Raw genomic sequence first — 15,996 nt, 5'->3', positions numbered from 1 at the left:
AATAGCCAGCATGGTAATTTGCTATTGCAGGAAGAGAGGGCACCAGTGTTCTCTCGTGTCACATGCGGGCGAATAGTGTGGGCAAGCTGCAGCGGTGGGCAGCTGCTGCTCTCAGTTGCGTGCACTTCACCACTTCTCTGTTGCACGTGGGATACAGCAGCTGGAAAACGCTTTATAAGATCTCGTAGTGGGGTGATAATCCACATATTGGTGCTGGAAAATTGTGCTTTCAGGAGATAGATTAATAGTAAGGGTGTGTGAATATTCGAAGTTTCGAATATTTTTTGAATAGTGCTTGCTATTCGATTCGATTCGCACTGGAATTTTACTATTCCAACAATTTGAACTTCCCAAAGACAAATACAGTAAACATCAGATTGAAAGTGACCCCTTCAGATTTTCAATATGCTTCACCTCATTACACTGTCGTATTGCGTCAAATCTGCCTTTCAAGCTCCATTACGGTCGAACTTAGCCAAGACACAGTCAACGTGCGATTGGAAGTGGTCCCTACATTTTCAATATGCTTCACCTCATCACACCACCGTATTGCGGCAAATCTGTCTTTCAAGCTCCGGTACGGTCGCAAATGTATTAACTCAAGAAAACGCTGTTTCCAACATGGAGATGAAAGATGTGGCAGAGGTGGGGGCTCAATTAATCCTGTATTGGACCTGAAATTTGGGCAGGAAGTCCGAAAAATCTGACGCTGAAGCTTTTTAGCATCCAAAATTTCAGATGTTCTTATATATCAACGTCAACGAGGCATATTTGGAACTCCGGACTTGAAGGGAGCACACCCTTGTCCGCCACATCAATTGGGCTTCCACAGAAGTTGAAAGAGGAGGAGAGGCTGAGGAAATGGCATCTTTGCCTATCACATGTAAAGTGTTGTCGGCAACACTTTCGTTGCACCAAATCATGTACATAAATACGATTCGGCCTCTACATTGCCTCATTCTTGATAGGACAACTATGAAACACCACCCTGCCAGCGCTTCATCAACCTAGCAAAAAGAAACACTTTCATGTTGCTATCTCTTAAGAATATGCTTAGGAATCCTCTCTATCTTCTTCTTCTGCAATTTTGCTTCGAAGTATTTGAAAAATATTCGAAAAATATTCAATTCGATTCGCATTCACACTTCAATATTTGAATTCGCTTCGCACCCAAAATTTTGCTATTCGCACAGCTCTAATTAATAGGTGAGCGTAACTGTATTAGGTCAGTTTAGGTGCTCACAGTCGCGAACATTGGCACTGGGAAATTGTGCAAAACGGGCACGTGTCAGCCATGTTCTACTGCACTTCTTTGAGTTCAATTGCTGCCCACCTGAAGCGAAGCAACAAGTCTTTCCCGCTGCCCCAATAAATGTTTATTTTCTCCCTCAATGCAGATTGATGGACATTGGGCAAGACTTTTGTGGGAGCCAGTCGGAAGAGCTACAGCAGTCTCTGCGGCAACAGAGCTTCAACTACTTTAAGGACTACCACAGGTCTGTAACCACATTCTTTTTATTTCTCTCCTTTTGTTCTTTTGCTGTGCACACAGTCATGTATACCAACATATTTTGAATGGTGATTGTACAAACACTGTTGAAATAACTTGTAATGACCAGTTGTACCTTGATATAACCAGCACATTAGTACTTCCAAACTCTCTTGTACAGCTTCATTGGCTTTTATGTATGTGTTGTCAGATTGGATGTTTTGTGCTGCATGTCGGTGGTTGTGACCAAGTGGTGCCTTGTAGAGTCGCTGAGTGAGCTTTCTGCTGCTGCAGGAGCTGCATGGAAGAGCTGCGAATGTTCCTGGAGAATGAGAGCTGGGAGCTGGTGCCTGTGAAACCCTCGTTCTCTATTCTCCAACTGCAGGTGCGCGCACACTGTCACGCTGTGAGCAGGAACAGTGGTGGGGGAGTACGCTAAACACTTGTACCAGGAGCTGTATGTGGGCGAGTTGGTGTAACATACTTAGTTAAAACGCTGCACAAAAAACTCGAGGACCACAAGGAAGCACTTTGTTTCTAGTGTTTCCTTCGGGTCCTTGTGTTTCTTGCGCAACATTTTCACTAAGTGCTTGTACTATTCATTGTCACCTCTCGTGTTGTAGGGAGCCCTGGCAAAGCCCGTACCACACCTATTTAAACCTAGTTAAGCAACTTCAGGGAACGTACCCTGAAACTACTATACCAAGAATAATTCGAGATCACACATTTTGCCATTTGACCTATTATGGAAATTAAAATTAGCTAGGTATGTTTCCAATATTGTCAATTAAAAGCACTGTTTTTTGGTGTATTTCTTTTGCATGCCTTGTTTTACTAGATTGCTGACTTCTGGTAACTGGAGTATTCCTCAGTCTAATAACAATGTACAGTAGACTCTCAATAATTCAATCTTTTGGGTAATCAAACAAATTGTAGAAGTTGGCTGGCCCACTATGCTTTTAATGTATTTTTATGTTGGTTAATTCAAACTGCTCCAGTAAATAAATCTGGTCCATTGATACTTCTTGCTTGTCCATGCTGGGAAATATCTGCTACCTTTGTTGCTTCTACCTGAACGTTTGCCTCAATAAAATGTGCGGGAGTAGACAACTGACAAAGAAGGGAACAGAGACGAGCACAGACTTTCAACTGGGATTTATTGAAAACTTCGTTAGTGAAAACTCCGAGATGTATATCAGCATACTCCGTCACATGTGTGCACACAAATCGTCGCGTACAGGCATTAGCAAGTTAAGTCTAAAAACCAAACAGAGCTAACAATAGACGCTATACATAAATGCAGAAGAAGAAAAGCAAAGAAATGCACAGCAAGAGTGTGTGCCGTCGTTTTCACAGTCAAGAAACGCCAGTTCTGTGGGGGTGAACTTTCGTTGCCAAGCCTATTCAAATAGATCACCAGTGATCGATGCTTTGAATCGTCGATTTTGGCATGTTGAATTTGTTTCTCATGCACCTACCACCTCCTACTAGTTAGTCCAGCCGCTGAATTTTCAGAATCGGTTTGAATTTGCCCATTTTGGCAACATAGTGATCTTTGACAGATCTTTACACGAACCAATGTTCGTGTTTCAGGAGAACTTGCGTTTGGCCTAGTTGGTGCTTACTGTTAGACATTTTGACCGCACAAAAAAAACGAGGACAGAGGGAGATACGACGACACGGGCGGTAATCTCCCTCTGTCCTCGTCTTTTTTGTGCGGTCAAAATGTCTAACAATGTTCGTGTGTTGTTGGGAAAATGCGCTTGGCTGACGAACTTGGGAGAAATGCGTGTTGCTCGGGGTTATGATTCAGTAACATCAACATTCTGTAATAAAAAGAACTTTTGCAAGTCAAATATCAAATTATGGTGTCTGCTTCGCAATCTGTCAGTGTTGAGCGGTAATAATGGCCTGAAATTTATGCCAGCTACTCACTGGAGAGCTGCTTTTTTTGAGTTGAGGCAGATTTATTCTACCAAAAATTATTTCCGAAACTCCGCCGCATGTATAACGTGTGGACTTGGCCTTTTCAGCCAGTTTCCCGCAGCTTCGGTTTTGCTTCTGTTGTTATATCAGACACAGGGCCACATCCCGTGTGTCGCTAATCGCTCCTATGCCGTTGTTGTCATGCGCGCGTGGGTGCGCACCTGCGCCGCAAGAAATGCGCGCCGATCGAAACTACAGTGAAATCTTGGTATAACGAACTTCAGGGGACCGCGGTAAAATGTTCGTTGTTCTGAAAGGTTGTTATAGTGAAAGCCCAAAAATTTACCATAACAATAGAATTTCAGTAACGCAAATGCCCTACCTTTGCAACGGTACGTCCTTGAACTCGTTTCTCACAACAATGCACACGTGAACGTCAGACAAGGCACGTTTATTTGAAATAGTCCGTGTCCGTTTTTTGACGGGTGCAGCACAAACTCTGCGTCACGAACGATTCTAGACCGTCCGCATTTTTATGCGCCGCTTCGGTCGCTGTTTTGCTTTTTTCTATGAATATGCGGAGTTTCCTCAAGTAGTCCAACGCATCTATGGCCGACACAGACTCGTCGCGATCTTCGGCTGCTACCGTGACATCGTCGTCCATGTCATCGCTGCAATCCTTTAAGGCCCAACTGCATGCACGCGAGTTTGAGCGACGGCCGACAGGATTTGCTGTCGCGGAGGGCCATCCATCGCCGTCGCTTGTCGCATCGCAGGTTTCTGGAAAGCCAGAAAACATGGCTTGTCGCCCGGAAGTGAGCATGATGATATCCGGCAACATGGCAGCATCTCTGACCCTCGCTTCGGTTGCAATTTGCTCGTGATGCTTCCAGTCGGCACGTACTTCAAGGAGTGCAAGTTATAGACTACCTTCTTTACAGCCCCATCTCACGCGGAGAGCGAGGCGGCGGCCGCATTTTGTCGTTAATTTTGATCGACTGTTCGTTTTGATGTTTCGGTGGTAGCTTGCTGCAATGTCAACATCGTCGTCGTGTGAGGTAGCCCTTCTCCCTGCGAAGTAACGATGTGAGGTGCTGCGGCTTTTCTTAAACGTTCTATGACAGCAAGAGAAAACGTTGTCGAGATGCGCCTCGTGGACTAACCGCAACAGAACTCAGTTTGCAAAGTGCGACGTAGCGTAGGCAGCGTACGCTTCCGGGCGCCCCATGGGATCACAGCAGATACTACTGTCGCGGTTAAACATACGATTGCGAAAAAAGAAAGTCACGAAACGCTTTTATGGCATCCTTATCTCAAACAAGACAATAATAAATTTGGCATTTTGTCATTCATCTACTCTGTAATTCTTTTTCGTAATTTGCCTGCGTGCACGCAATAGTTTTCAATCGAGCAACCGTGACACTTTGTCGCGAACATGTGGGTGCTCCCGTCGCGACAGCGCGACGGAGCCCGTTTGTCGCAGTCATCTTCGCTCGAAAGTCGCGTGCAATGCATGTGGTTGGGCCTTTACAAAACCTGATGCGTTGTCACCTCCGCAACGGAGGGAAAAAAAAAAAGTTCTCCGCCCGCGTCTTTCTCTTCCCGCGCCCTCTTGGGTTTTTGCGGGAGGGCGTCCGCTCTTCGCGCTGCATCGTCTGCTACCTTACAGCTCAGACTGCTATGACCGATACACTGAAATCTAAGAATCCTCGCATTTCGGGATATAAGTTCGTAGTACTGAGGTGTTGTTAAGATTACACGGGAATTGAATAACGATCGTTATTGTGAAATGTTCGTTATTCTGAAGTTCGTAGTAGTGAAATATTTTTACATTGACAATATAAGCAGTCGGCACGGGATTACTTAAAAGTTCATTAATTTGAAATGTTCGTTAATGTGGTGTTCGTTGTAACGGGGTTTGACTGTATCTTGCCCCCACACCTGTATTTAGTGACGACAAGCTTTGAGTCTGAAGATGACAGCACGTCAGCTTCAAACTCTCATGGCGACAATGTTTTGCAGCAGCCTGTGGCATCCGCAGCCATTCAGGGGTTGGTTTCATTTACGGCCTGAAGTGTTTGATGATGAACTTTAGTGTAGATTATGATTCTACAAATGAGCAGCTTTAAGTGGAGGACTAGTTTTGGCTGTCATACAGTGCCTCCAAGGGTGTCCTGTGTGCTTCTGTGAAAATTCAGTATAACATGGAAAAAACAATGCAAAAAAAGACACATATAGTTGTGATATTTCCTTAAAAGAGCCCTGCAACACTTTTCCAAGCAACCATCGAATGGCTTTATTAAAGGAGTTTGTTACCTCACCAATCGACTGCCACAAAAAATTTTTAGAAGCTGTCGAGTACGAGCGGAGTTAAGAGATTTTTCGCACACTGCAATTGCTTCCTCCCTTCTCTCGTCCCGACGAGTGCACTGGAAGCTAAGCAGGCAGGAATGGCATAGGAAAAGAAGTTACGTCACGTGCACGTCATGACCTAAACACTATGTTTTTTTTCTCCGAAAGCATGGCTTAATTTCAATGTGTTCGCAAGTGCGTGTGCAGGCACCTGGTGGCCTCCCGTGGCGGCCGCGTTAACTTATGCAGCTCACGATGCTGAAATCAGCCAATGGCCGCGAATTTAGGTATATGGCATGGTCATTTGGGTATATGGCATCGTTTGTCAAGAGAAGAGGGAACGATTTCTAGCCGACTTGCGAATGTATTGTACATCTCAGGTCGCGTGCTGCGCTATAATGTTTGGCTCACGTGTTCTCGGGAGCCTCAACTATCGATCGGCAGCGTTTTCTGACCATGCTGAAAAAGTGTTGCAGGGCCCCTCTGCGGTCCAAAACCTTTAACCACCTTCCGTTCCTTCTGGTGTAGAACTAAGGAAATCAAACTTACTCATTTAGAGATTACGCGTAATGAAACGAGAAAACGCGCATATGGATCAACCACCAAACAACTTGTTGAGCAGGGCCCGACCATGAGCCGTTGTGGTCGTGTTGCATTGGCGGTAGTGCCCCAACAACGATCTGCAATGGGTTAAATCAGGTTGTGTCTATAATAAAAAAAAGCGTGAATATAAGACATTGAAATAACCATAACTCTGGACAAAATAGGAGTAGAGTTGAACAGTGTAAAACAAGTGAAATATAGAATTGTTTTGGCTAATATAATATGTGTAATACAAATTTCTATCACCGAAATACTATTACTGCATACAGGAGTATTCATTATGTTGCCTTGTGTGCTAACCGTCCAAACGTATATTCTTCGGCACTACAATTTTTTTTTTAACTTGCAGCTTGAAAGCTTTTTCAGGACAACTGAAGTTAAGCTTTTGTTTCAATTTGTTTATTATGTAAATTTTTTGGTAGATGCTTCCCATAGTTTGTTCGTGTTCTTTGGGTATGGCATAAGTTTAGCTCTGACAGTGTTTTGGTACATGTGATTTGTAACACTTTGACATCAAAATTTGATCAGCACAAAGCATACGATATTTCTCAAATAAAGGTGTCCTCAGATTCTGGTTAATAAAATTTCCTTGGTGGTTGCTGTAAAGTCGGAGAAGTCTTTTTCGTGGAAGCACGAGTTTCTTGTGTTGCAGTATTCATGGCAGTGTTACTATATTATGCAGAATTATGTAGCATACTTAGAAGGCCACATTTTGACTTCGTGGCACACAAAATGGAGAAATTGTGTTGGCATTGCAGGAGTTGCGTTTCCTGAGGCCACCGGCGAGGACGAGTGCACCACCGGGGTCTCCTGGTGGGAGCCGGCCAGAGGCACCCTCGCGCCTGGCTGAGGGGCTGCAGCTGTTTGATGCCACCTGCCAGCCATTCGTCCTGCAGCCAGAAGAAGAAGAGGAAGATTTGTTCGACGCTGTGGCATCCAGCCCTGCTGTGAGCTTTTTCAGAGCATTTCCCACTTGCGCTTACTAACAGCAAAAACACGTGTGTCAAAAGGCCTGTTTGCCCCATTATGTACTTTGAACCATGGTATAAGAAAGGTGAAGGCAGAGCTGAAAATGCTTTGCAAAATCGGAATACAGTCAAACCTATTTTTAACAATCTCTCGGTTATAACAACCATATTTGGTGCACTAACATTTTCCTATGCTACCCATTGAAACTGCTTCCAGATATAATGAGCACTTTCTAAAGTGTCCTACTTTTACATCGAATGGTCTCGGTGAAAATATGGCACATAAGTGAAAAAAAAAAAGTAAAAACAGCCCTTATAAAGCACGAGAGAGTTGCATGCTTGTCCATATACTACTCCAGTTTAGTTGCGATGAAAATATCCTCCATTAATGAGCACTGCACACAGATTTCAGACTGCTGCGAGTGAGGTCACTCAATTTCAAGGCAGTTCTCCAGAGGCAGAATGGCAATGAGGAAAAAAAAGAAATAGGAGGGAGCTTGAAGCCTGGCAGTCAGCGTTTGCATGACTACGTTTTCTGACGCCGTTCTGACGTTTCCTACAGCTACAACCACCTACGATAAACAAAACAGTGCCTTGGAATGCAAGAAGCCAGGACAACTTTTTGTCACATAAAAGTTAAATGCACCCCTCCAGTGTCCTGCAAATGATAACTGCAGAGACCAGTCATTTGATGATTCCAATTTACACGTGATGCTTTTTGAGGCAAGCATCACAAAAGAGTTCACTCTCTGGTGATGCTTATGATGAGGCGGTGTCCACCAATGAAGGCGCCAGTATATACCGTATATTGCCGATTATAAATGAACATTTTTTTCATAAAATGACCTTCCATAGTTCGGGGTTGACCTATAATCGGAGTCGACCTATACGCAGAATCATCAAGTCGACTTATCTGTGGGGTCCGACAAAAGGTCATCGTCCTTGGATTTCCCGCTATTCGACGCATCGATAACATCAGCCGCAGAGGCAGTGGAGTCACGGCAACTGCTACAGTAAAATCTCGTTACTACGAACATCAGATTAATGAAATTTTCAGATTAACAAATTTTTTTGAAATTCCCGCCAAAATACCCATATTGCCAATGTAAAAAACCTTCAGTGCTACGAATTTCAGAATACCGAATATTTCAGATTAACGTACGTAATTTAACCCCGAAATCAACAAGATGCTTCGTTGTTACGAAGTTCCGTGAATGTTTCAGCATGGAAATCACTGAAACTTACACCTATCACCATCTGCAGCAGACATGCGCCGGGAAACCCGCTTCAATGGGTGCAGCCCCATCAGCGTCGACATCAACGCGAGCGTCACCAACCGGTCAAACTGGTCAAACCAAATCAAACAACGTCGTAGGCTTAGTCCCGCTGTTGCCACTGCTCTCACCACGTTTCCATTTGCTGTCGTTTGGAGCTGCGAAGTTGAGATCGTGTTGTGCGGTCGCTTTTCTGGCAATGAGTTCTCCTGGCCCCAGCGTTAAAAAGAAGCGACGCCGGTTTTCGCTCAAGGAAAAAGTGGACATTCTGACGGAGCTGAATGCTGGAAAAAAGCAAGTGCACATATGCAGGGAGCGTGATATCGCACCGTGAACAGTGGCAACGATACTGAAGGATCGGGAGAAGATCGTGAAATTACATAGAGAATCACAGCTGGGGGGGGGGGGGCTCCCTCAAGAAAACGCTTGTGGCTGGGCAACTACCAAACCGTCGACAATGCCGTCCTCACATGGTTTAATAATGCCAGACAACACGGTGTGTCCTTGTCAGGCCCTATTATTCAAAAAAAGGCGCGACAGTTCTCGGTCGCTTTGGGCACCTCCGGCTTCGATGCAAGTGCCGGATGGCTCTATCGGTTCCAGCAAAGGAATGGCATCATGTGGCAAGTAGCGTGCGGGGAAGAAAAGGCAGCCAATGCCGAAAGTGCGATTGCCTGGTGGAACGAGCACTTTCAGGAAATCGTCGAGTCGTTCAGTCCAGACGACGTTTTCAACGCTGACGAAACGGCATGCTTTTATCAGCTGTTACCCGATAAGACAGTGAACTTTAAAGGTGAAAAGGGCAGAAAAAAATCGCGTCTTTGCGTGTCAGTGCTCTTCTGCTGCAACGCCACAGGCACGGAAAAACTCAAGCCTCTTGTTATTGGCAAGTCCGCCAAGCCTCACTGCTTGAAAAACGTTGTCTCGTTGCCTTGCGACTATCGGGCAAATAAGAAAGCGTGGATGACACGGGAACTGTTCACGCAGTGGCTGCTGCAGTTCGACAACACAATGAAGAAGAAACAAAAGAAGGTTCTTCTAATCGTTGATAACTGCTCGGCACATATGGTGAATGTGCATTTGCGCAATGTGCAGCTTGAATTTCTACCCCCGAATTGTATGTCCTTGCTCCAACCTTTAGACCAGGGCATAATAAGATGTGTGAAGGCCGAATTTCGGAAGTGACTTGTGCAGCGCCTTCTCATTAACATACGACTGAAGCTGCCCACGAAGGTCAACATCCGTGAAGCCGCAGGAATGCTGACAGGGTTGTGGTGGAACGTCAAGGCAAGCACCATGAGCAACTGCTGGCGAAAGGCAGGTCTTCTCGAGACTTTGCTTACGCCACAAAACTGCGAGCCTACGCCACGAGACTGCGATGACGAAGCGGAGCTCGACCCAGAGAAGCTCCCGGTAGACGCTGCGGTAACCTTCGAGGATTACGTAGATAGTGACAGCGCAGTGGCTACGTCCGCAGAGCTCACCTGCGAAGAAATTCCACTGCTCGCAAACGAAGCAAAATGAAGAAATTGCGAACAGGCGTGCGTGCAAAAAGATGCGAACATAACGCGAAGACGCTTGTGGGCGCATGTGACTGGTCATGTGGTTTAGTTCCCCGCAAAGTGCTGCCAGCTTTTCTGTGGAATGCAGATGGTTTGTCATCGAATCGTTTCTATTGTATGAAAATGAAACTGCAGGGTGCATCGCAAGATAAATTCCTCTTTTTTCCATAGAGCTTCGTTAGCCCTCTATCAAAGGTTTGAAATGCTGCTTTCGAGACCTTGTTTCCCAAGCAGTTCGCATTAATGCCGTGGGGTGGTGATATTTAAACGTGCTCCGTAGTTTTGCGTAATTTCGCTGTAGTTTCGCGATTGTTGCAGTAGATTGAAAAAATGTCCGGCTCCAGAAGCGGCGTGTGTGCGTTGGGAGATAGCAGTTCCCGCGACGATGCGTCGAATAGCGGCGAATCCGAGGACGACGACCTTTCGTTGGACCCCACAGATAAGTCGACTTTACGATTCTACGTATAGGTCGACTATGATTATAGGTCGTCCCTCGAACTTTGGAAGGTAATTTTATGAAAAATACGTTGACTTATAATCGGCAATATACGGTAATCGACGGTCACGCATGCGCTACCACTATTATCGATACGGCTTGCCTCAGTCATTACACACGCCTCTTCATTCCTGTGCCAGTGCGGCTTTTCAGTTGTTAGTCGGTGTTTGTGGTGTCTTGACTTGTTTCTTGTGTCCGTGTTTGCGCGCCCTGTCTTTTAGAATGAATACTTACCAACTAGCTCAGCTCTGTGTTATTCAAATATAAACAATGAGGTGGTGATGGTAAACTGAGCGACTTCACAAGGTTTCATGTAGAAAATTCAGCACAGCTGCGAGAAAGGGACCAAAAAAAAACCATGACAACTAACTGCTAAAGAAATGGACAGAAAATTGTTGCATTTTTGTACTGCAGAAAGGCTTATTGATTTGTCTGTGTGTGCATACGCATACATGAACAAAATTGTGGCGCCTGCAAATTCTTCGGCTTCAGCTTAAAGCGGGTACGTATTAAAGCTGATGGCACTCTGCAATGCTCTAGCGGTCCTAGCAGCAGATGGAGGCATGCTGGGTGGTCACCTAATAAAAGTGTGCAGTATGGTTACTTTTTGACAGGATAAGGCGTGCACACGAACACGGACATGAGAACAAAGACGCAAACAACTCAGGCGCTGTGTTGTTTGCGTCTTTCTTCTAACGTCCGTGTTCGTGTGCGCACCTTGTCCTCTCAGAATGAACAAGTACCAGCTAGCCCAATTAGCCATGCTACTGCAGTATGGTTACAACAGTGCCAAGCTTGCAGTATCGTACCCATGCGCTTGGCGTTATAGCGTCAATGCAGCTGGGTTTTTTGGTGCCTGCGACCCGCAACGCTAACTCCGCAACAGCGATCCGCTTTCATTTCTAAAAAGCGGTGCGCGCTTGAAGATAGCCCAGCACAACGAGGCAGCAGGCAGCGATCGGCAGCCCAGTGCGTTCACGTTGTCGCCTAATAAAAGCATGCAGTAGGCTTAAAATGTAGCGCTGCGCTGCATGCGTGCCTGAGCAGATAGCCGAAGATACTTATTGTGATAAGGTTGTCGGCGATAAGTCGTGCTGGCACGTTCGTCAGTGGTCGCCACCTCGCCGTCGTTCTTTCCCGACGCTACCTGCAAAGGCGTCACCGCAGTTGCGTGGGAGTCAGAATCGGTGATTGACCGATCTCTGAAGTTCTCAAAGAGACGGAAAACTTTTGGCAGCACATTGTGGCGTCAAGAAGTTCGGCGGCGCAGTAAAATTTTACGTCACAAAAAGTTATCGCAGTACGCAGGGTATGCACTAACCGTTAGGCATAGGGCGGACCACTACGGCTTAAGCAGTCAGCGAATGCACTGGGCTCTATGGGACTCGGTCGGAGCGTCGTTGCAACTACGTTTTACCCGTTAGTACGCTTAAAGCGGGTACGTATTAACGAGGTTCGACTGTAGAACACGAACAGAAGTCACGAGGTGTTCTGTTCTTGTTGGATATATGTTAACTTTTTGTTCAGTAAAAGGTTCAATTGAAAGTCAGCACTGTGCCACGTCCACTTCTCGTCTTCGTCTGTGTTTTTCGCGCTGTTACCCACGATGCATCTGCACCAACTCGCCCAGTATTCCATCCTACATTGTTGATGTCGGTGATGACACCGTATGTTGGACCTCTGAGCCTTCCAACTGTAGTGCGGTTGTGTTTGAGTGAAGAATACGCCTTGCCAGGATGAAAAGCTTTAGTGGAACAACAAAAAATAAGAACAAGGGAAGGGGGTGAGCTGTTGCTGCCATGAGATCACGTGTCAGCTTGTTAGGAGCAGCAGTAGTGATGATGATTAGTCTTCTGCTACGATTGTTAAGGACAGGGAAGTCACAACACTGATTTCAAGGAGAACATTATTTATTTTGCTACATCTCATTACATCTCCACAGCGGTTTGTGAAGTGTGCTTAATGCCATTCGATGTACTTTTTGCTACAGAACCGACAACCAATTCTTGGTGCCCCAGTTTTCTATGGCACAACGAAAAGCTCTCCCTCGGTCGTGGTCAAACGTGCAGTGGTTGATTCCAAAAGCAGAATTTTTCGATCTGATAAGCCTCTAAAACAGTTCATCCCTCCTCCAGCAGCGCTGAGAAGAGACAGCAATGCCGTTAGCCCTCCTCGCAAACTGTTCGTTACACTCAACGTTCTGCTTTCACAGGAGTGACTTCAGCTGTGGTTAACCACCTTCATTTTGATATTTTCAACCGTTTTTCAATATAAAAAGCGGGTAGGATAGGTTTCCGAACGCTCGTCGTCGTGTGAAGTCTCTTTAGCACCTTTCGAGCCAGGCGCTCCTGGCACTTCTCCAATTCATTGGCAGGTGCCTCTAGTCCCTCACCCAACATGCTGCCGTTCATGAGCATTGGATCATACGTCAAGTGAAGGCAGCGCCACTGTTCTGCTCGGTACAAACGAAGGTGTATGCACATTTTAAGACAGAAAACATTATAATAAAGTAAGCGTACTGCATTTCAGTGCTAATATAGAAACCACTAGCCGCGTACACCAGTAAAGGGTCACATGATCGGCATCATGTGCATCTTCTCTTTCTTTGCCAAGTGGGTCACCAACAGTCATTTTTTGTGACTGTAGGGAAGAAATAAAAATATAAATGTGTTTAATGAGAAAAACAGAGTTTGTTTTAGCCATTACAATAAACAATCTTTCCATTAATTGGTTATCAGATATAGAAGGTTTGTCTTGCATAACGAGATAATATGTTAACACTGATATTATAGTGATAATGGACAGCAGTATAAATGAAAGATATTGCAGCTGTGCAAAGAAGCTGCTCACTGTAGGCCTGCTGTGCTTATGCAGGATGGCCCTGGCAGTGCAGAGGTGGACTCTGATGACTCGGACATTGCCGAGGAGCTGAAACGGGACTTTGTTGATGAAATGACCGGTGATGCTCCCCAGCAGAAGTGAGTGTGATGTGTTGAATCTTGGCCATCTTGTTTATGGTCTGTTTCAGTGCACACATACTGAGGAAATGAGGGATGCGCTATTAAATTTGTGTGCAGCAGTGAACACTGTTAAAATGTCCGTGAAGGCTCACTGGAGACTGAAATGACGGTAATGACTGAGTGAGTAACTGCTTCTGGTGGATAGGGCGAAATTTGGAAAGAAAAAAAAAAGGAGGCTGTTTGTTTCTCAGAATTAAAAACATTGCTTAAAAAATTTGGAGTTTTATGGTATGATATACGGGAGCCTGAAAAGACCACATTATAGCCTGTCCTGCACTACGTGTTTATGCTACGAGCGGTCTTAGCTGTATGACGTAAACGGAGTGGAATTACAGTATAGATGCAAAAACAACTTGCTCTTGGTAAGGACCAAACCTTCAACTTTTCTGATGCCAGCTGGCAGAAAAAGTGTTTTCCACAGCTACCATTCTCGGATTACACGTACAGAAACATCCAATAATGGAGGGATGACCACCTCCATTACACTGTTGGTTAAGCATCAGATGCATTATCCAAAGGTTGTAGGCTCACCTAACTAACTAGCCGGTTAGTTAATTCGGTTTTTGTGGCGCGAAAGGAGCTCAGGCTATGCTGCGCCAGTCACAAGGTGTTGAGTAATGAACAGTGAAATGATGGAAACAAGGCATGTGCAATTGTCATTCTTTTTGGTTCAATGGAAGTGGAAGCAACTTTGAATAGTAGCAGGATTCGACTTTCGGTAGAATGCAAGCGATAACCTGTAAAATATGTTACGTTTTAAAATTTACTATACTTAAAGCACATAAGACAGTATAACGAGCTTTGAAACTTAGAAAATGATGAATTGATGTGAGAGTAATATGTTCATTTAACCTTGAAGTAGGGCTTTGCTGCAATGCGGATCTTCTCTGGAAAGGTGTATTGACGGCATAGCACCCGTCCACTGCAGCGAAACAACCTTTACAGGGGGGTTACATGTGGACTAATACACACCTATTCTGCAAGGGTTGACACTTGGGCAAGTTGGTGTGTATTCATTTCAAAATCTTAAAGCAGTCCTGACACAAAAATTTTCGCCCCGCGTTTTTTTTTGCTGCAATGTGTTGCTGGGAGCCTGTTAGTCATAACACGGCACATCGTTTGCTGCAGGGCGCAACAGATAATTAATTACAAGCTCCTCATTACCGACACAGCCTCAGTTTTGGTTTGACAGAGCTCCAAAAGCGACAAGCCGCTGGGTGCAACTATCTCCACCTAGCGAGTGAAACGCTCGGTCACGTGAGCACACAGAACAGTGACGCATTTCCACGCGGTCTGTCGTCGTCGGGCTCATCATCGTCTGATGGCGACGATTTTCTTGCGGCGGGTATGGAAGAAATTTTCGACGTGGCGAATCACTTCAGGTTTGACCCGCTGGCGAGGAGTGATTTGTCGGGAAGCGCATCAAAACAGAAATGGCGGCTACGACGTCATCATAACTTGCACCGGCTGCAACGGTTACGTAGGGGAAGTAGGGGGGTCACCTCGGGTCACCTCCGAGGGTGTCAATGCACCAGGTGCTGCCTACAATGCTGGATCGCGCTCGCGAACTTCAAAATTCATATAAAATACCTTCCAAGCTTTATTCGCTGTCGATATTTTGCAGATGGTACACGCACGTACACGGGAATCGATCCAGCAAGCTATCCCGGCCGCGAAATCTTGTGTCAGTACCCCTCAGTGCATAGAACGATTAGGAAGGGACGAGACAACAGCCAGCGCTCTGTAGCTCTGTTCTCTCGTCCCTTCCTAATTGTTCTATGCGCTGTTAACATTTTGAATTGAATACACCTATTCGTTCATTTCGAATACTTTGAAATTTTCAATAATTTAAATTCGAATGGAAGCGAATTCAAATACTGTGATATTCATTCGAATATTCGAAGTGCTCGAATATTTGCACAAGCCTAGTTTATTGCTTTGTGTTATTTGTTATGTTGTTGCCACTTTTTATCACTGTGTGTGCGCGTGATGCGCCGCACACTTACGTGCATGTGTCTCACGTTGTTTGTAGATGTGTGCGTGATCTGTTTGTCAGCGTAGATCAAATAAGTCCTGCTGCAATTTTTAACAGTCTTGTTTTATTGAATACCCTAAACAGTACACCAACAATGTATATTGCGGTCATATGCTTGTTAGGCAAATGCACAAAAGGCACATGTTTTTATCTTTGCGCAACATTTGTAGCATTCAACCGTACGACTAATAATGTCAAGAAAACTGAAAGTTAACTTTTTTAACATTTTAACAGGCGTTGCACAATGAATGTGTGAAAGTACTAGAGCAAA

General features: G+C 45.1%; 1 protein-coding gene across 2 annotated transcripts in view; it reads left to right on the top strand.

The window, feature by feature from the left end:
• The window catches only part of LOC119386472 (syndetin), a 212,124-nt gene that overhangs the window by 129,102 nt on the left and 67,026 nt on the right, over positions 1-15,996 (top strand). For both annotated transcript variants that reach the window (XM_049413147.1, XM_037653754.2), the window contains exons 13-16: positions 1,398-1,496; positions 1,784-1,874; positions 7,129-7,317; positions 13,545-13,648. In XM_049413147.1, the coding sequence (XP_049269104.1) occupies positions 1,398-1,496; positions 1,784-1,874; positions 7,129-7,317; positions 13,545-13,648 (483 nt within the window). The remainder of the gene's footprint in view (positions 1-1,397; positions 1,497-1,783; positions 1,875-7,128; positions 7,318-13,544; positions 13,649-15,996) is intronic.

Source organism: Rhipicephalus sanguineus, chromosome 3 (genome assembly GCF_013339695.2).
Source record: "Rhipicephalus sanguineus isolate Rsan-2018 chromosome 3, BIME_Rsan_1.4, whole genome shotgun sequence".
Lineage (NCBI taxonomy): Eukaryota > Metazoa > Arthropoda > Arachnida > Ixodida > Ixodidae > Rhipicephalus > Rhipicephalus sanguineus.
The sequence above is the reverse complement of the archived record's forward strand: the minus strand, read 5'-3'. Positions and strand labels throughout refer to the sequence as shown.